The sequence below is a fragment of the Lepidochelys olivacea genome (assembly GCF_965140295.1).
Source record: "Lepidochelys olivacea isolate rLepOli2 genome assembly, chromosome: 21".
Classification (NCBI taxonomy): Eukaryota; Metazoa; Chordata; order Testudines; family Cheloniidae; genus Lepidochelys; species Lepidochelys olivacea.
This window is the reverse complement of record NC_140431.1, coordinates 17,096,952-17,117,463: the sequence shown is the minus strand read 5'-3', so window position 1 is coordinate 17,117,463 and position 20,512 is coordinate 17,096,952. Positions and strand designations below refer to the sequence as shown.

At 53.2% G+C, this 20,512-nt stretch overlaps 1 protein-coding gene across 1 annotated transcript; it reads right to left on the bottom strand.

Annotated features, from left to right (window-relative positions):
* Nucleotides 1–2,486: 2,486 nt before the first annotated feature.
* Nucleotides 2,487–19,228, bottom strand: SYPL2 (synaptophysin like 2). The gene is made up of 7 exons (XM_084611170.1): nucleotides 19,151–19,228; nucleotides 18,460–18,666; nucleotides 18,302–18,373; nucleotides 13,368–13,492; nucleotides 7,815–8,016; nucleotides 6,713–6,904; nucleotides 2,487–5,884 (listed from the first exon to the last, which is right to left on the bottom strand). The coding sequence occupies exons 2-7, from the start codon at nucleotides 18,505–18,507 to the stop codon at nucleotides 5,756–5,758; spliced, it is 768 nt and encodes a 255-aa protein (XP_084467296.1). The 5' UTR covers nucleotides 18,508–18,666; nucleotides 19,151–19,228; the 3' UTR covers nucleotides 2,487–5,755.
* Nucleotides 19,229–20,512: the final 1,284 nt, after the last annotated feature.

The following is a 20,512-nucleotide window of genomic DNA, read 5'->3' as shown; positions in this document are numbered from 1 at the left end:
GGATGAGGCCGTAAGAAGCCTGCACCAATATGCCTGAGAGACTCCAGCAGAGCTGGCCTGGCTCTCCTGTCCTGGTGACAGAGGACTCCCTGGGGTCAGCGAGGACTGCCGCCAAGGGGGCCCGCTGGGGCCATGAAAGCTTTTGTCTGTTTTCAGTGCCTGTGCTGATCCATTTCTCTCCCTTCCACATGGAAATCAATACAGCCGGCCAGCCGGCAGAATGAGTTCATCCATCACTTTTGCTCCTTTTCTAATGAATATTTTCTCTCCTATAAGGGCTGTTGCTAAAGTCTCCAAACGGCGATATTTCTCCAGGACTCTGTCACTCCTCTTAGCGGGCTGTGAGCACAGTGTCCAGATCCTCCTCCTTCCCCCATAACCCTGCCCCTTCCCATCAGATTACACAGATAAGTCAGTCTCACTGGGGTTCTGCCCACCTGCTTTAGTTCCACATTTGGTCTGAAGGCCTGGAGAGGATTCAAGCTCTGGGAATACGCCTAGGGGTTGGAAATCTCAGGGCTGGGGGGAGAAAGGGCCTCAGTGCTGCACTGCAGGCACCAGGGTTAAACTAAGGGTGTGTCTACACGAACAGTGCACGGCCCAGCTCTACCAATGCAGCTGCGCCCCTGCAGTGCGTCCGGTTAAGACGCTCTGTGCCGACGGGGGAGAACTCTCCCGTTGGCATAATAGAACCACCTCCACGAACGGCAGAAACAGCTCGGTGTAACGCAGATCGCTCGGGGGTGGTTTGTTTACCCTCCTGGGTGACATAAGTTCTGCTGACATAGGCTGTAGTGCAGACATAGCCTAAGTCAGCGGGAGCTGTGCAGAGACCAGATTCTCCTAGGAGAAATCACAGCCTCTTGCATCATTAGCACTTTGCATAGTTCGTTATCCTGCACAGCTCAGTTTCACCTGTCAGTCTGGGCAGGTCATTACAAAGGCTCGTTTCCTCTGTGTGCAAAGGTGAGGCCTGCCCAGGGGCACATGCAGCAGAGCCTGTTAAGCACTGGTAATTGAGGGAGATTTGGGGTGTAGTTCAGGCAGAGAGCGATGGCCATTGCAAATGCCCTTAAAATGAATCCACATGGCAGTCACTGACTGCAGAGTCCCTACTGCACCTGGAACCAAGGCTGTAAGGCCCATCTCTCACTGGCTGCAAGGCAGCTACCTACACCAGCACTAAATACGATTCAGAGGGAGGAATTTGGGTGTGAGCCATGAGCCTTGTTTGGAAGGATGATCCACAAGAAAGCCACTGTGCTTTTAGCACTCAGTCTCCACAGGAAACTGCATCCCCTTCTTTAGCACTGCCATGTCCATCCCCTCTGTGTCTAGCACCCTTTTATCCTGGCTTCAGCCTAACACAAGACCAAAAGATCCTGGCAACAAAGAGCTTGGACCAGTTTCTGATCTAAGTTATGCTGGTGTAAATCCAAAGTGACTCTGTCCAAGTCAGTCGAGTTCCTGTGGATTTTTTCCGGTATAACCTAGATCACAATCCAGCCCCTCCTTTTTCTAGGTGCGATGTACACTCATGAGATGTACATAGTAACATGAAACAATGGCCACCCCACCCTTGCAGCCTTTTCCCCTTGTGCTCAAGCTGAGCCATGGGGCACCCTGGGGCTGGGAGCAGCTCAGAAGCATTTTCTCCCGTGTGTTCAAAGGCAGGGAAGCATTTTACCCTGCTTGATTGGCACTTGCCTGTAGGCAAAGAATGGTACAGCAGCTTGTTGGGGCCAATATGACCCCAACCTATCTGCCAAGTGGGATTTGCTCTGCCCTTAACAGATGGCGATTTTCCCTTTCTGGGGAGTTCCTAGTTGTATGGCTCTGCTAACATGATCCGTCAGACATAAAGCAAGGGCTCTTCCCCTTTGATCCGTGGGGCATATTGTGGTGGGTGAGATGGCAGTGTATTCCCAGGCCAGGTCAGTGGGGATGGTGCGACTCTGGCATATGGGTGGCTATGGCTGCGTACGATATGCCCTCCCTGCCTGGATGCTGTGGGCAATAGAACAGGTGGTGGAGACACTGGTCAGAGATGACACTGCTGCAACAAATAGCAAAGCTGTCTTAGGTCACCTAATCACCTGCCCTGGAGGTGAGTGCAGGCTTGTTCCCTTGGGGCAGGGGAGGCAGCCAGCCAAGCAGCATACCCACCCCTTCCCTGGAGTAGTGCAGGGCCCATCACACGTATGGCCACTGCGCTCCAGCCCACTCTGGGAGACACGGGGGCCACAGGCTATCATCCAAAACTCTCAAATCCAACAGCACAGGCCTGCACCTCTCCAGCGAGGGGAGCATTTGCTGGCAGTAACAGTAGGCTGTTATCTAGCTAGACTAGCCCCTTGAGGAGGCGGCCCACCACAGGTTGCAGGTGTGACAGCTGTAGGAGCCCTGTGGACCGGGAGGAAGCAGGGTAGAGAGTGACTGTTGGAGAAGGGTGGGGAATGCAAAGGAAACCGGCCTGGAGCAGCACCTTGTGGTAACAAACCCTCGCAGCACTTTTTATTCAGTCATAACAACAAGCACCAGAAAACCATGCAATGTAATCCAGGGCTGGGGAGGCCGAAGCAGCCAGGCAGTGCCAAGCGCACACAGCAGAGCGCGGGATTGGGCCACTGCCCCCTTCTCAACTCCTGCTGCAATCAGTTGCTTTAACAGTGGTCAAAGGGGCTAAAGAGCAGTTGCCTCCCCCCTGCCCCCATGACCCCGCTCCCTGCAGAGTCACACACATTCAGGGCCCTTTGCTGGCACCAGGCCTGCCTCCACCCACAGCCAAGAGATTCTCCAGGAAAACACAAAGTCAGCACCAGCTAAGGTTGGTCCCTCCCCCTCCGCCTAGCCCCAGGAGCCCCCTCCTCTAGGATCTCTGTCACGGGGCAGGGCCCAATGAGGAGAAGTCCCTGGCCTGGAGCCTACCGCCTGAGCTGGGGGGGTATTCATGAGGGAGGGCTGCAGGCTGGCATAGGAGCTGCTCCTGGTGCTGGGCAAAGGGGCAGGTGCCACCTTAGCACCAAAGCAAAAAGAAAGGTATTATTTTCTCTCTCCCCTTTCAAATAAATAAATACAGGCAGAACACAGCACGCCCCACAGCAGAAACGGTTCCCAGCCCCCGCTTTCCCAGGAGGGCAGAGGTTACAAAATGCAGAGAAGTGCCCTCTCCTTCCCCGCAGGTTCTGGAGCCATTATTACTAATCACGGATAAGCGAAATAAAGACCCGGCCATTCCACCCTCCCACTGTGGCAGGGATGGGCGCCAGCTCAGTTGGCCGCTGGACTCTTGGAAGATCTGAGCAGCACAGGTCCCTGCGGTGGCTTATCCACAAAGGGGCCAGACCCTCAGCTAGCGTAAAGCAGCGTCACTTCCTGACTGTAACGGAGCCTGGCAGCTGGGGATTGGCTTTGACTATCCCCCCAGATTAGCAAACGGGGCACAGGCAAAGCAGAAGGAACCAAATGCAACGGTGGCACTTTGGTGGGTTGGTTGTCCTGGTACCCTCAAAGCCACCATGGGAGCGTAGGAATTGCCGTTCCACATCAGACCAGTGGTCCGCCTAGTCTGGGATCTGGTCTCCAGCATCAGCTGCTTAAGAGGAAGGTGCAAGAAAACCCATACTGGACAATTATGGAATAGCCTGGCCGCAAGGGAAGCTTCTTCCTGACCCTTGGTAGCTAGTGGTGGCTTATGCCCAGAAACATGAGGGTTTGTACCTCTAGGAACTCAAGGACTGGAGAAGTTGGCCCAGAGCCGGCTGGACTGGAAGCCTGGGTGGGGAGGGGGAAGCCCTCCAGCAACAGATTGGTCGATTCTTTTGTCCTGCAGGGCATCCCAGGGCCACCGTAAGAGGACCACAGCATGTGGCACTGGGGCTGTGCTGCAGGGAACTGGGCATCACAGCCCTGTGGGACTCAGTCCCCTGTGGTTCTGGGGCAGAGACGCCACAGGGCTCCCTACAACTGGCCAGAGCCTGGCTGCCGTGGAGGGGCGAGAGGTGGAGGGGAAATGTACAAAATATTCAGCAATTGGGTCTTTGCTGAACAGACGGTCCCCAGCAAACAAAGCACCATTAATATCAGTCTCTCCTTTAGCAGAAAGGAGGCACCCCCATCGTGGAGGGCAGGGAGAGGAAAGGGAGAGAGTAAGACCCGAAGAGTCAGCGTGGAGCTTGGATTCCCCAGGCCCTTGAACCAAAGCTCTCGCCTGTTTCTAGGGAAGGCAGCAACCCCTTCACAGCAGAGCAATACCCTGAAGCTCAGAGGGGTTTACAGAGTTCAGCACGCTAAAGCAGTTGCTGAACAAGCCCCTTCTCCGTGAACAAAGCAGGGCTGTCTTTGGGACCTGGGATGCTAAGCTACCATTCTGTCCAGCGGCTCCGGGAGCACAGAGCCCCTTGCGGGGTCAGCTGTTACAATGCCAACAGGCTTGGGGCCAGCTGCCTCGTGCCCCAGTGGCCGGTGGGATGACAGGACTGTTCAGGGGTTGCATGACCAATCAGTGTTGCTGGGCTCCAGGGACAGGACTAGTAGGAGCAGCTAGTTTAGTGCCAGGGGGGTAAGGGGTCAGTATTGCTACTGCAGACATGGGCACTGACTGTGATCTAAACACACTGTTTGGACAAAGCCTCCCTTCTGCTTGTGCCCATGTCAGCACAGCACAGCTCTGGCTCCTTCCGCCTGGGGTCTAGGGTCATGAACTAGGCCAGTGGATCCTCTGGCTACGAGAAAAGTCTCCTAGAAGCCAAGCAAAGCTCTCTGGCTCAGGGCCCCAGAGAGGGCCAGGCACCTGCTGCTGCCCCATAGGGAGCCATTGGAGCGGACGCTCACGCACACTCAGAAGTTTTATAAGGAGGTTTCAGAGGAATCTGGGGCTGCTCCTCAGCTGTAGGACAGGGAGGGGACAAGCACCAAGAGCTGCTAAAACCCACCATCAGCTTCCTCCAGGAGACACACAATGCTGCAGGCAGAAGGGAAGAGGAGAAATATACCAGCCTTCTCCTCCCAGGAGCAAGAAACAGCATATTCTCCACCTTCCCTTTCGGCCTCTTGGCTGGCTCCCTTGTTCCTAATCAAGTAGGGGGTAGGTATGACACAGCCTCTGCCTTTCCTTGCTTGGGCAGTAGTGGGTGTTCTGTGGTCATAGAATTATCATAAAATATCAGGGTTGGAAGGGACCTCAGGAGGTCATCTAGTCCAACCCCCTGCTCAAAGCAGGACCAATCCCCAGTTTTTGCCCCAGATCCCTAAATGGCCCCCTCAAGGATTGAGCTTACAACCCTGGGTTTAACAGGCCAATGCTCAAACCACTGAGTCCTGTAGTGCCCCAGTCTTAAGTCTCCCCAGTGCATCCACTCTCACCCGTAAGTGACTCCGCACCCCCTCCTGTGGCATCTAAACTCCTGATTGGTTTAGGCTCACACAGCAGCTGTGAAGAGCAATTCCACACAGCCGCAGGCTGGGGGGCCAGGAACGCAGAAACAAATAAATTACACATATTAACAAAAATAATAAACCCTGCTACCAGAACCACGAGTTGTGTAATAGCCCCTTGGAGTCTGCAACAAGTTACGTATACCTGGGACCGAGCCAGGACTCCCGCCTGCCAGTCACTCAAAGGTGGGCATCCCAGAATGCTCAGGAGGGATGCCAACACGATGATGGAGCTTGCACGAAGGCGTGTATGTGACAAGGTACCGGCTGTCCAGGATGGGAGGAGGTCTTGGGGGGGGTCGGCGGGCAGAGAGGGTCTTTATTGCTTGTCGATGGCTCCCTGTTCAGCAGAGTTCTCCTTGTTAGTGGCCTGCACGTGCCACGAGGTCTCTTTAAACACAAACCAGCAGTTTCCAGCCCACAGAATAAAATTGATGAAGCCAAAGAGCTAGGGGAGTCAGAGAGAGCAAAGGGCACAATTACCATCAGTGAACTCGCAGCAAGACCTGCCAGCCTCAGGCGCGTGCGTGCGTCCAGCTGTGCACACCCCACTCCCGGCTGGAATCAGGACGGCTCGGCGCTCTGCTGCATGGCCCCCCCGGTAGCTGGGGGCTCAAAGGATATAAGGCTGCCTACTGCTACAGGCAATGGAGAACCGCCCTTAGCTCCCCAGGCCTAGAGGCCAAGCGGACTTGGCAAAATCCCCTCAACCCTTCAACTGCTGCCTGCACCCCGTTCTGGTGCTGAAGTAGCAGCTAAGTCACTCAGAGCGCACACATCCACTGCCAGTGACTGCCTCTCGGGGCAATGCACTTAGTACAGAGACAGCACCCAGTGCGCCATTTACACCAGGGTGTCTGAGCAGTTCCTGGCGCCCTGACTGCCCTTGGCGCACTGGTTAAACTACAGCACCACCTGGCCATCTCCCCTAGGCGCAGACAGTCCATGTACAGAGGTCGATGGGCCCGGTCCATCTCTGGCTAACAAAGCCGGGTGCTAGCAGCTCATGGTCCCTGGATCAAACCCCGGTGCTGGTAACCCCCCTACCCCCATCCAGGGCATGGCACAGCCCAAGAGGCATCTCCACCAGCGCTCTACTCCAGTTGTGTGGTCACAAAAATGGCCGCTTGTGGGCCAGATCCTGAGCTGGTGTAAATGGGCCGTTCATTTCAACGGAACATGGCGCATTTACGCCAGGTGTAAATCTGGCCGAATGGGTCCCCTGCCCCCTTTGCTTGTGCGCAGCTGTGGCGCTGGCTTGGCCGTGGGCTCTTACCACGGAGATGTTGGCCAGCCCCATGGCCGGCGTGGCCCCAGCGTTGCACACGGCCTGTTTGAGATGGCACACGGACATGGCGGCGATGAGACTGGACGGCCGTGTGGCCCCCTTCACGTCTGACAGGCCTTTGCCCCAGGCTGCAGCCGCCACCAGCCAGAAGAAGGTGAAGGAGACGCTCACGCAGAAATCCTGGGGGGCGGGAAGGAAACGTCATGCTGGCTCCGGTGTGGTGCACAGCAGGGCTCCTCTCACTCTCCCCAGCCCCAGGCATGGAGATGGGAATGCTCGTCTAGCTCCAGGACCTCCAGCCCACCTGGCCTATACCGCCTCCCAACACCACCTGCCAGGGACCAGACCCCCAGCCCCGCCCCAGCCCCACCGGCTGGTGGACTAAGGCAGACTCCAAAAGATCTAGGCCCAATGCTCCAGAAAGGCCCCTAAATTCCCTGGCGGGTCCCACTAGTGTTCCAAGCCCTCACACCAATGTATGCGACTCCCCTGTTCTTTGATAAGCAAAGGGGTTTAGGACCACCTGGCTTGCATTGCACAGCTTCAGTCTGCCCTTGCTGCCTGCATCTAATGCCTCCCTTTCTTGACCTGCAGCCCCAGGCACCAAACAGACATCCTGCTACATCCCAGTGCGGGGCCTTCAGCCTTCATCTGTGAATCCTGGCTCTGAAACAGCCTTCAGCCTTCGCACCGAGCACCCAGAGCTGAAGGCTTAATCACTTGGCTGCTGACCCTGGCCGGGATTAGGGGGACAGTGCCTGCTATGGGTCAGCTCTGTCTCTCCTCACGTTGCCAGCGTGACAGCACCACAGGGAGAGAACTCCCATCCTGGAAAGGGGTGCAGGGACAGAATGATGGCTTAATGGTGGGGGAAGCCCTCAGATGCTCAGCTCTGCCTCCTCTGACTTCCCCTCCCAAGAAATGGGAAGTAACTTGCCCAAGGTCCCATAGTGAGTCAGTGGCGGAGCCAGAAATCAGATCTAGGAGACCTAACTCCCAGCCCTGTGCTACAGGTTCTTTAGCGCAAGCCCCACAGCTGTAAGAGCCACCAAACAAACCCCAGCCCAGGGGGCTAAGGCAGGGATCTCACCGCAAAGGGAAGCTTCTTGTTCTCTGTGTAAAGGGAGTGAAATCGCAGGTAGATCACCAGGGCTGCCATGCTGTAGAGGAAGGAGAAGACTCCCAGGGTCACGAAGAACTCGGAGGGGGCCGAGAAGTCCCCCATGAGATGCAAAGTCCTTTTAGTGGCATTGCCCTCGCAGACAGGCATCTCAAAGGGAATCCTGGATAACCTGCCCACAGAGAAAGGGGTGGGGAGAGAGACATATTTAGCAGGGAGGAAGGCGCAGTGCAGGAGAAAGAACGGGCTGAGACCTACATCCACCCTCTTGGGTAAAAGGAGCCAGCCTGTCTGAAGGCTGGGATTGGTGGGCGCAGCCTTGAAAGGCCCACCCCCTCAGATACGGGAGGGGCCATGGAATCCAGATATGGTGGACTGAGTATGGGGGACAAGAGAACAGGATTGGGGGGTGCAGGTCATGGGATAAAACCAGTGATGCAGAGGGGAACACTGAGCAGAGAACCCTGCAGAGCAGCTGCTGCCCAGAGGAGTCCAAGGAGCTAGAGGATGGCACCCATAGGAACCCTGCCTGGCTGCAGGACAAGGGCCTGGGAAAAGGCCCCACAGTCACAGAGAAGGGAAATGCATCTAACGAGGAGCACTGTCTTGCCTCCTCCTCCTCCTGGACAGATGGACGGCTGTCTTGGCCTGCCTCTGCAGCAGGTTGACAGTGTGGTCTTGGGGCTGTGGGGTCATGGGCGGGAGTTATCCACAGAGCAAGGACAGTACAGGCAGTGGCAGGGTAAGGTCCCTACACTGCAGCCTGCCAACAGGCCTCATCCCTTCTATGGCTTGATCTACACCAGTAGCCCTGCCCCTGGCTGTATAAATGCTGGTGTCCGGTCTACACTTGCTCTTACACTGGAGCAGCACTACCCCTTGATTATTTGCTAGTGTAGACACACTGTAGGAGTGAGTTCAGATTCCAAAGCAGTCAGTCCTTGGCCACTCTGTCTATCCGGGTTTCCATAAGATTGACCATCACCATGGTATTCAACCACCTCTCTGCTAAGGCTGCCAGCAGTGGGCCGATCCATGCCAGTAACAGAAAGGATTTTAGAGTAGCAGCCGTGTTAGTCTGTATCCGCAAAAAGAAAAGGAGGACTAACAAATTTATTAGAGCATAAGCTTTCGTGAGCTACAGTTCACTTCATCGGATGCATGCAGATGAAGTAAGCTGTAGCTCATGAAAGCTTATGCTCAAATAAATTTGTTAGTTTCTAAGGTGCCACAAGTCCTCCTTTTCTTTTTTAGAAAGGATTTTGTGACTTGTCACTTCAGTTCTGGTATGACACCCACCCACTCATTTCACAGAGGCTGCTAAGAGCCATCAGATGGCACCAGCATTCCAATTCTGTACGCTCTGATAAGACTGCACCGTGCCCGGGGCAGTGAGCTCTCCTTTGTCCGTGTCAGTCAAGCCCCATACAAAAACAGGTAACTTTCCGTCACCACCTTCCGACGCTGAATATGACACAGCCACCGAGGGGTGAAAAACTTTCTGGCCCAATCACCCCTCCCACTGAATTTGACTTTAAAGGAAAAGAGGGATTTTCTCTTTGACCTGACTCTCCCCCTGCACTCTCATGCAGCTGAATACAACAGCACCAGGCTAGTACCCCAGAACTACAGCTGGAAACTAAGCAGAAAGTGAGGGCCAGGTCAGAGCAGGTCTAAATGGAAAACGCTCCACTGAGCTCGGCCTGTGTACGTCAGGATGTAGGATGAGGACCTGACCTGCACAGTGAAACAGAGCAGCCTGCTTTCCACTTAGTGAAATGTATCAAGCAAACAGGGACCATCAAATGGGGGACAAGTTCACTAGACGCTTAAAACTCTCCCTGTGTTCATCATCTCAGGGTGTGAGTTTGGTGACGTGCCCTTAGCAGACTGGGACGAGAGCTATACTCTTCCATCTTGTGTAGGGAACTGGGCAGGAGTCTTGCGTATGTTGGAGGTCCCTAAAGGAGCTCTGATGGTGAGAGCACTTGTTAAGGAGGAACTGAGGTATGCCCAAGGCCTTCTTGCCAACTGTCCCTATTGAGCTGGGACAGTCACTGTTATTTCAGTAGCACAGTTCTCCATTTCTCCCCCCTCTGAGCCTCCTAGCAGTGCTCCTAGTCAGTGGAGATCAGAGGTGTGCCTCTATTTATAGTCGAATGTTGGCAGGCAGGCCGAGATGTGTGGATAGATATAGCCATGTTCACACTTTTCATAAGTTTAGCTTCACAGGCTGGATTTCAATCTAATTCTGGCCTCTTTTCTGCTCACCCAAGAGGCCTTTTTGCTGATCCGTAACAAACGGGGCTATTCCGTGCTCACTTTGACTTCCTTACTGCTTGACAAACCTTTCTGGCTTTGGGGTGGCTGAGGGATTAACGAATGCTGGCCATAATGGAACAGACCATTGGCTCATCAATGCCAGTACCCTGCTTCCAGCAATGGCCTATACCTGAAACATGAGCTGAAGTCTGCAGCAACCTGCCTCCTGACCTCAGCAGCGGTCAGGAATGGGGGTGACGGATCCTGCAGTATATTCCCTCTCCCTACAGCACCTCCAAACAGGTGACTGAGGGACATTTTCCAAGGCTAGCTGCCCCTTTTGCAAGTTTGCAGCCAAGGGAGTAAAGGAACAGCTGTGCAGGATGGGGGGAGGAGCGTGTGATGATTTACGAACACTCTATGTGACCTGGTTGTTGGCTATGGTGGGTTGTTGTCTCTGTACGAATTGGTTTAGTTTAAATAGTAGGACTGACTAGGAAAAGGTAGCAAGGCAACACAACGGCTACAGATAAGCAACCAGCCAGTCATTAGAAGAGGATGCCTGAGCTATTCACTGTGAAGTTGCTATTTCCAGGCTCCAGCCAAGTTACAAGACTTGTTCTGCCAGTACTGGGAGCCAACCAATGAAACAGAAACCAAACAGTTAAAAAGTCTCTCTCCACCTTGTCAGGGAGGGGCAGACAGACACAGACCCCATTTGGGGGAACTGAAGAAATCAGGCCTTCTAGGCTTCCTAGGGGGTATGCCCACACATGAGCCCACAGCAGGTGCTGATGCAAAGTATGATGGGAGTATAACAGATCCATTGCAGCTGAGTGCAGACGGTTTCTTGTTTAATCCCTCTCTCATTTTATGCCTGGCGCCTACTGTTAAGGCTGAACAATGCTTTGGTGTAAGAAGGCTCTCTGGTTATTTGTACTAACCACTGCTCACAGGTTCCCGAAGGGATGACCCACTGGTGCTGAACCCACTGGGACCTGTCAGGGTAAGTACGGTAGATACACAAGATGCTGAAGCACAGGGTCCAGTCTAAGAGTGAGAGAATCATGTGATTCCACCCCCAGGGAAGTAAAGGCATGAGGCCTGACTTCTGAAGGGGCTCATTCAGAGACACCAGAGAGAGAGTCAGGCGTGCAGCCAGCCCATAGCATAGCACTCAGAATTCACAGCTGTGACATTGACACCTGTAAGCTACAAGGAGTTAAAGTAGTCACCTCTGAATTATGATGGTTTTCTCCATACACCCACATTAGCTGATTAAAAGGATCTCTGAGCCCTCCAACCTACAGAGAATTGAGCAGAGAAACTGCTTGACTGAACAGATCAATGGTTTATCTATTTAGACCAGCATCTCATCTCTTAATAGTGACCAGTGCAAGATGCTTTAAGAAAAATACCTGGTTTTAAATGCCATACTGGGGGGCAGGGCACGGGGAAGACAAATTTCTTCCTGACCCAGCTGGTGATCAGCATATGCCCTGAACCATGAGGACCAAAAGCCCTTCCAGTATTATCAGAGCTACAACAACTGAAGGTGCTGCTCTTATTCATACAAATACCCGAAGCTTTGCTACGCTATTTGCCTCAGATAATAGTGGCACAAATTCCTCTCTTGTGGGAACTGACACTAGGTCTATTCATGCATTCACCCATATAATGCAGCCTGAAGACGTCCAAAAGGTTTCACCTCAGTCATACAGCCTCCCTAGCTTGTCTTGGGCAAAGGGCTCCCTATGCTCTGGGGTCTGTGTTTGAAATGCTCTCTTGGACGGAGAGCTAAAGGGGTCAGAACAGATCTGTCCATAATGGACTGGCTCTCCCTTGGGTATTCCGTCTCCAGGAGATGCTCAGAGAGGATACACCTTTAAATAGGATGCAGTCAAAGCTAGTCAAGCATTGATTATCCCTGCTTTCAAGGTCCCTAAGTCACCCAGCAGAGGGCAGGAAAGACAGGCCCATACAGAACACTGCATTCCTGAGTAAATCTCCAGCGAGTCGGGGTCTACATTACTGGACAAAACGTGTTACAGGAGAGAGAGAAAAAATATAACCAACAAAACACACGACCTGCAGGCGCGCACGTGAGAAAGCCTGGCCCAACTCTGGCCTGAGGAGCGGGGTCTGCTCTGCTGAGGCGAGAAGAGATCTGGACTGGGCTGAGGGGGAGGTTTCTCCATTGGACATAACTTTATTTCCATCTTGTGGCCTGACTGCAGCTCCCTTTTATACACAAAGGGAGTTTTCGAACATTGCTAAGCCCAGCATTGCTGCAAAGGGAGTTTTCGAACATTGCTAAGCCCAGCTCAGCTCCCCGGCGGCAGCAATGCTGGGAGCCCTAGGGAGACAAGGCAACTGCTGCTGGCGCCATTTACTCCTCAGAGCAGGGCTAAGACACGCTGATGTCCAAGGATGCAGCTCCACTAACTTCAACGGAGATAAACTGATTCACACCAACTGAGGATCTGAGTTACGGGGCTTCAGTGACCATAGGAGCCTTGCATAGAAAGGGCTTCGGCAGAGCATGGAGGGAAAGGCTGGCAGCTCCTCTCGCTGTCTCTCCCCACTTGTTTATTTAAAAAATGCCTTGTTCTCTTTGCAACTAAGCTGGCATAGGAACCAACTTCCCTGCCACATTGTGGGATCAGGCAGTGTCCATCCTGTGCCCACTTGCCCCCACTCTTCAGGCATCCAAAGGCCATTTCTTTGGATCCGTTCCCTCACGGCTTCCTATTTGCAGTAAGTTTTGGGTAATTAAGACCTATACCAGCCTGCCCTCTCCCCTCCCTTTGCCCACACCCATTGCAGAAGGGGTTTCCAAAACCCCAAGGAGAGCCCAAATGGGAGTCATTTTTCAACAGGGGCAGTTAAACAGCCATCCTTCAACTCTGTTTAGGTACCATTAAAATGAAAGAAAAACCTGCAGTGAGAGTCCTGTTCTAGCAGCACTATCCTACAGCAGTGAGTTACACAGATTAACTATACATTGCCTCAGAAAGTATTTCTTTTTTTTAAAACGGTAGTAAAAGCAAGTCAGAGTGTACTGGTTTGGGAAGAGCACTCATCTGGGAAGCTGGGGGTAGGATATGGGTTCTGGTCCCTTCACAGACATCTCTCCATTGAGTCAAGCATTGGTGTCAGGCCAGTCTGTCTATTCTGATGGATTAATTACCATCTCCAGTGGCATGTAACTCTGGAGAGGAAGCATCCTCTGGGTTAGTGTCCAGCAAGGTCCCACATTACCTGAAAGGGTATCCGAACTGGACAGAGATGGCTGTCATCTCTTTCAGGTCATCATTGCATTTTACGGTAGCCCCTGTCTCCCCACTGAAAGAGCCGCAGGAGCCGAAGGCAAAAATGGCAAAGAGCTGGAAGAGAAAAGCAAAAGGTTTTGAAGTCGGGGGACTCCAGCTGGTGACAGTGAACTAGCAACAGGCGCTAGCAGGTCTTCTGGGCTCATCGCGCCTTCTGAAATTTACAAGATAGCCCCGGTGACCACAGGTAAATAGTCCTCAGTTTAGTTGGGGCAACACAATATAACAATGGCGCATCCACACATCATAATCAAAGCAACATCCTCAGCACTTGCAATGTAGTGCCATGGTCATATGACATCCCTGTCACCTTGTGCAAGGACCCAGCAGAAAACCCAGTCAGCAAGGTCTTTTCCTTGAGTGATAACGTTTGTAACAAGAAATCAGAACAGGCCGACACAAGCAGAACATGGAGAAACAGAACCCAGGGCTCCAGATCACCCCTGTCTCCCAAGCAACCACTCTTAGAGCACTTCCCTGAGCAGCAGGGAAAGGGGAGGAAGAAGCGGAGCTGGAGTCAATCTCTTCCTCACAGAAGACCAGGCAGTGCTGTGACCCAGAGAGAGACGGAAGCCGTCTCCGTAGTCTATTTTGGCTACGGCCGAGTAAGGGAGCCAGTCAGTGCCAACTGGGATAGAGGTTTTGTGATATGGAACTGGAGTGAGAGCACCAGTGGAGAGTTATCACCAGAGCTCTCACTCACTGCTCTCCTGACCGGGAGCTGGCCAAGCTGGCAGCCTAGCAGTGAAAGTTCTCTAGATCCCAGCAATCCTCTGAGCCAGCCTCTCTTCCCAGTTCGGTTGGTTGGGATTCTGCTTGCTATGTTGCATACAAACTAAGCACATACCTTCCTCAGAGAGAGCCAGACACTTTTGCTGGGACAAAGAGGTGCGATCAGAGACTACAACCTCTCTCCGGATGCACGTTCCCCGTCACTGGTATGTGCCCCCAGACTGGTGCTCTGACTTCAGCAGAGCTACACCAGTTTACAGCAACTGTGGGGCTGGCCCATTGATTCCTACTGAAGGCAGAGATAAGGCCCAGAGCAGGGAAGTGACTTGCCCAGGGGCACAAAGGCAGGTAATAGCAGTGCTGGGAACAGAACCCCAGTGTCTTAACTCACTGACCCTGCTCTAACAGACACCACCACCTCCCATCTGCACCAGCCAGGGAAGGGAACAACAGCACTGCTAGGATGACTCCCATAACTCTCCTTTCTAACAAGGCCTTTTGTAGGTTCTGGGGCTGAGGGGGGTCAGCACAGGAAGATACCCTAACGGACAACATACAAGGTTGGCAGAGGTATTTACACAGGATCCATGTCTGCTTTGCACCACACCCACCTCCAACTACTAGCAGCTAAGAAACCAGTAGGTAAGGGCAGAGAATAGCTGCAGAGACTGACACAGGCATCATGGCTTAAAGACAACAAGAGCTGTCCCAGTGCTGGAGACAATGGGGCCGATGCCTCCCCCTGGGGCACACTATGGCACCCGGGGCTCTGCTCACAAAGGATACACTGAGCCGCACGGGCAGACAGCCCCCACTGACTGCAGCACGGCACCAGGACACCTGAGCACACAAGGCAGTGAGCACATCGCTGGCTCATTAAGCTTCCCCATTCCAGAGACCTGTCACCCCAGCGCTTCCTGTCGGGGCTCCATGGGGCCTAATCCCCACCACCGAACAGCTGACAGCACTAGTAACCGTCCAGCGCAGCTGATAGACAGCCCACGCTCTCAGGGATTCCTCCTCCCTGCTGAGCTCCTCTGTTCCATCCCTGCCCATCTGTGCCAGCAACACAGGCTGGCCAGGCGCCACACCAGAGATCTCTTCTTACTGGCTCCCTTCCCCACATCGCTCACTAACCCCTGGTGAGCTGGCCAGCTTGGGTGCACTCCCTGAGGCTCTCCGCCCTCACTTGGCAGAGGGAGGTGCACAATGGATGGGGGTGTGTGGAAGGGAACTGCCACAGGCAGATAAGGGACCTGGATGGTGTCCCACGAGACCTAGAGCTGCACACTCTTCTTTCCCGCCCCTGCCCCATTGGCCTCAGTGGGGATTACCTGCCCATGTGGATGGGTGAGCAGGGTCCTTGGTATCTTTGGAAGAATTTTGCAGCAGGGCCACCTGTCCCCCTAAAGCCCGGAATCAGCAGTTCAGAAACCTCCCAAAGAAGCTGGTGTTTCCAGAACGGCTGATGCGGAGACATTTGGGCAGGTGGTGTGGGCAGAAGCGGAGACTTCATTAAAAGAAAAATCTGTGTTTTCACAAGAACCTCAAACTTCCTGCCACATTGCAAAATGCAGCCCAATACCTGAATGTCTCTCTCAGAACTGTGAAGCTGAGGGCCTGAGCCCCCAGTAGGATCTTTTTCCTTTGAAGCAACTTTTAATTCACTTTCCGGCAACTGATGATGCTCAGGGGCCTTTATGCCTCTAAACCAAAATCAGTTTTCAATTACACGACCAATAAACTGATGTCTTGTTTTCTTTGCCTTCCCCCCCTGTAATGAGAGTGTAATTCATCCATGCAGGAAATGGTTATGAGTCTCAAATGACATTTCCTGTTCTTGGTTCTGAGTTGAATTTCTCTTTCTCTTCCACTGGCGGGGGGGATGAATGTGGCTTCTGAATAGTTTTCTGGTAACTCATGTAGAAACACTCAGCTCTGGTTAAGTTCATGCACCCTGAACTCTGGCTCCCACAAGCGACAGGAAGAAAAAACAACTCTCTGTTTGCGTGTGTACAAGAGAGAGAATGAAAATGTAGGCTGAATAGACTGAGGGGTTCCCACTTCATCTATAAAGGACTGATCTATGTAACCAAATCCTGAACAGAACAGGCAGAAAATCACAGCAGTCAGGGGCAGACGTCATCTTATGTCGCCTCGTCCATTCTCAGCCAGCGCGGGACTGTTCTGTACTGTATATTCCCAAGTACTTTGCCCAGCATATTTCTCCCACCATTTAACTTAAGACTCTATGCCATAAAGAGCTCTGACCCAGATGCTCCAAGGTATTTAGGTTACTAACTTCCACTGACAGTGTAAATACCTTTGAGGATCTTTGCCTTTGTTACCCTGGTTTTCCTGCATTCAGCTTAAGTTTCTTTGTTCAGTGTCCCTCCTAGTTATGTCCCTTCGAACTGCCCTGTATCATTTCTTTCCCTCCCCAGGATTTATACCCTTTTGCTACTATTGGTTGAAGGGCCTGATCCTGCAGCATGCTGAAGCACTTTCCATTCCAATGGGTACTCAGCACCTCTCAGGTCTGACTAAGCGAGAACCGAGGCTGTTTGTGAGACCATCCACTGATTTTGGATGCCTCTCTTTTGGGGTGTTTGACTTGGGATATGTTGAATTTTCAGAGGTGCTGTGCACCAGCAGCTCCCATTGACTTTAGTCAGGACTGCAGACACTCAGCACCTCTGAAAGTCCGGCTCCCAGTGTCTCAAGTTAGGTTCCCAAAAACAGAGGGATCCAAAACCAGAGCTACTTTGGGAAGGTGTCAGCCTAGAGGTGTGCACCCAAAGTAAACAGAGTCACAGCCAGCTTCTCAGGCTGTGTGGGTGAGGATGTGGGGCGGGATAAGCAATGTGTATCTATTCCTAGCCCTGCCAGTGACCTTGTGCAAATCACCTCCCCTGTCTGCTTCACTCTCCCAGCTGTAAAACAGGGGCCATGACACTCCCCTACCTTTGTGACATGATTTCTGGATGAAGAGTGCTACAGAGGAGCTGAATGCTGCATACATGGCACACCATACACCAAGTACAGGCTCCCTGGATCCTGGCAGATCAAGAGTGTGACCTGCACACCACGAACACATGCTGAACAGTTCCGTCACCACATGGAGGCATGAAACAAATGCAGCACCCTTGATGTGCCATGAGATATGCTAGCTAGTGCTGCGGTTCCTCATTCAGACAGAAGGCCTTTTAAAGTTACCTTTGCAAACATAAGAAATCATAATTGGTGTTATTCAGAACACCAACGCTACATTCTTCTATGGCCTGTTTCATTCACAGTGGCCTTGGCGAAACACTGCTGAGAAGGGGGGTGGGTATCTTCGTTTTATGGATGGGTATGCTGAGGCTCAGGGGGGTGAAATGACTTGCCCAGGGTCCCATGAGAGTCAGTAGGAATAGAACCTAAAGGAGTCCTGGCTCCCAGCATCCTGCCCTAGACAGGCAGAGTCAGTACATGTAAAGCTCTTTGGACAATGCACACAGGCCGAGTGGAGACTGACTCCGACTATCAAACAATGGCAACTTTGCCCTGGGAACACACTTCCAACAGTGCGGTAGCAGACAACTCCAGCTACTACCACCTGATTCAGTGCTCAGAAGGGGGCAGAAGGCTGTTCTACAACAGATCTGTTCTGAGAGGGGTTTCCCACACACTCAAGCAGTCTGAAGGTTTCCCACACACTCAAGCCCCAAGCACTGGGGTCCAAATAAGTGCAGGACTCCAGTCTCTCCCGTGGGAGGCGGAAGAGGAGAGTTCAGCGAGCTCAGGGACCCACCGAGGCCTGGTATGTGCAGCATCAGAGCTCTGGAAAGGTTAAACCACGGCAGCCAGCTTTCCCCCCCTCTCCCCCGAGTGAAACGTGAGCAGGGCTAAGGCCAGTTCCCATACCCCTCCCCATAAACGGAGACCTTCCTTGCACACAGAGGGGCTGCCTGGGAGGGGCACCGCATGCCCAGCTCCTTCCCTCCTCTAACCCCACCCCAGACCCCACTCACCAAGAACTCGCCCCCAGAAAGAGCCGCCCCCCCGCAGCCAGCCAGCCGGCGCTGCCTTGCTTTGCAGGAACGTCACTCACTGGTACCGAAATAGAAAGAGCCTCTGTAGCAAACTCACCCACTGCAGCACCTTAACGAAGCCCAGGGGCTCCTCCAGGCGGCCCCAGCGCAGCCCGAAGAGCCGCCGGCCCTGCAGGGGAGAGACAAGGGCGGGGAGCTAGGGTCAGCCGAGCCGGGGGAGCGCAGAGAAGGGGCAGGAGAGGGAGGGGGCGGTACCTGCTGCCCGGGCTCCTTGTGGCCGGCCGCGGCGGTGGGCTCGGACATGTCCAGGCTGCGGGCAGGGCCGGCCGCCGTGTGCGCCGCCGGGCGGTGGGCTGCGGGGAGCAGGGCTGGGGGGCAGCCCAGGCGCGGAGGGGGCTGTCGGGCGGGCGCTGCTCCGGGGCCGCCGCCGGCTGCTGCCGCCGCTGCCGTCTGCGCTCCGCCCTGGCGGCCGCACGCACCCGCGATTCAAACTTCTGTCAAACTCGCAGCGAAACTTCGCGGAGTCACGTGGGGACCAAAACCCAGCCCCGCCTGCCCCTCCGCCCCCTGCCCGCGGCACTGCCGGAGAGCCTGGGCCAGGGCCAGGGCCAGGCCGGGGCTGCCTCTCTCGCCCGCCAGGGCCCGCGGGGGGACCTCGCCCTGCATCCCCCCCGATGAAAACCAGGGACAGGCACGAACCCATGGGCTCGGATGAACCGTTTTCTCTACTGCACAATTAACTGATTAGGGAATTTAGCGGAGACTAGACCCCAGCAGCGCCATGGGTCTGGCCCCACTCACCCACCCCTCCTGGGGGCTGGCCACTAAAGCAAACACATAGTCGAGTTTCCCCACCGCCCCCAGGCAGTGCGCAGGAGCATTTGTCACCTCCAAGCCCCTTGTGCACCCCTGCGCTGGGGCACAGCCATTCTCGGCTACCACATACCAGCTACCAGCGCTTTCCCCCGTTCCTGGATCGCTTTTTCATCTCTCCGCCCGCTCCGTGCCCGCCACTGCAGCCGGAGCCCTTCGAAGTTCCGGGGAGGGTCTCCAGTGCTCCGCCACTGTTCACGGTCAGGAGCCCTTCCTGTTTAAAGGACAATTCTTCCAAATGCTCTAAAAGCTGCATGCTTACTGGCATTGCCTTGTCACTTGGTGTGCTTCAAGGGACCGCAGGGTAGAACCACTGTGCCAAAACTGGGGCCTTGAGAATGGGGTTCCCAAGATACAGCACCCCCCTACACAAAAGTATTTCTTAAGGTTGACACATTCTGCCATTTTTTTGTTTTTTTTGCTCAGACCTGGGGCTCAAAACATGTTTCTGATCATGCCCCAAAATCATCTCAGGACCAACATTCATCCCAGCTAGCGCATGGCATTCACAGCCCCTTTGGGGAAGCAATATTGAAAACAATATTTTAAAAAGGGGTTAAACTCACCAGATAGGCATGAGCCTAACACTCACATGCTGAACAGATTACAGTGCACACATGAAGAAAGACTAGCCAAGAGAGCTGCTAGCCTTCATATAGCCTCAGGGAGTGTGGCCACTGAAAACTGACCAACATGCAGGCACTTTAAGTTTGAAACCTACTCTTATCAGAAATCTGAGAATGAAGTGTAAACATTTTGCTAAAATTGACATCTCTCCAGGTTTGTTACTTTGTTTTTTAATCATTATTATTGTTTTGGGGAAATGTAATCTGAGCAGATCAGATAATTCAGAAGGCATTCAAACTATGTTTGAAAAGGAAATGTATTATATATGTGAATGGTTGGTAGAGGGAAGCGGGAACTAGAGGCAGAAGAGTGGGTGGGAAAAGGGGTTGGGGGTTGCAGGAAGAGAGAGGGATAAATGGGAATGGGCAGGAGGAGCGAAGAATGGGGGAAGGAAGGAGGAAGGGATAGTAAAGAAGAAACACACCACTTTCCTCTCATGGGCTTAAAATTACTGTAACCACCACATAATAAAACTCTCAAGAATTTAGGCTATAGACCACATCTGTGATTTCCCTCAGCAACTATACACTGCAAACATTTAAAAGGATGATTATTATCCTCAATGCACTATAACAGTGTACACATATGGGAGTGGGACAGAGCACTTAGGACTCATACGGCAACTATGGCCTACTGGAGAGACCACTGGACTGGGATTATTCCTGTCACTTCACCTCTCTGTTCCTCAGTTTCCTCATCTGTAAAATAGGGATAATGGTGTAAAATGCTTTCAGATCTACTGATGAAAAGTTCTATATAAGAGCTAGGTATAATTATTACCTAGCCACAGAAGCATACCAACTACAAA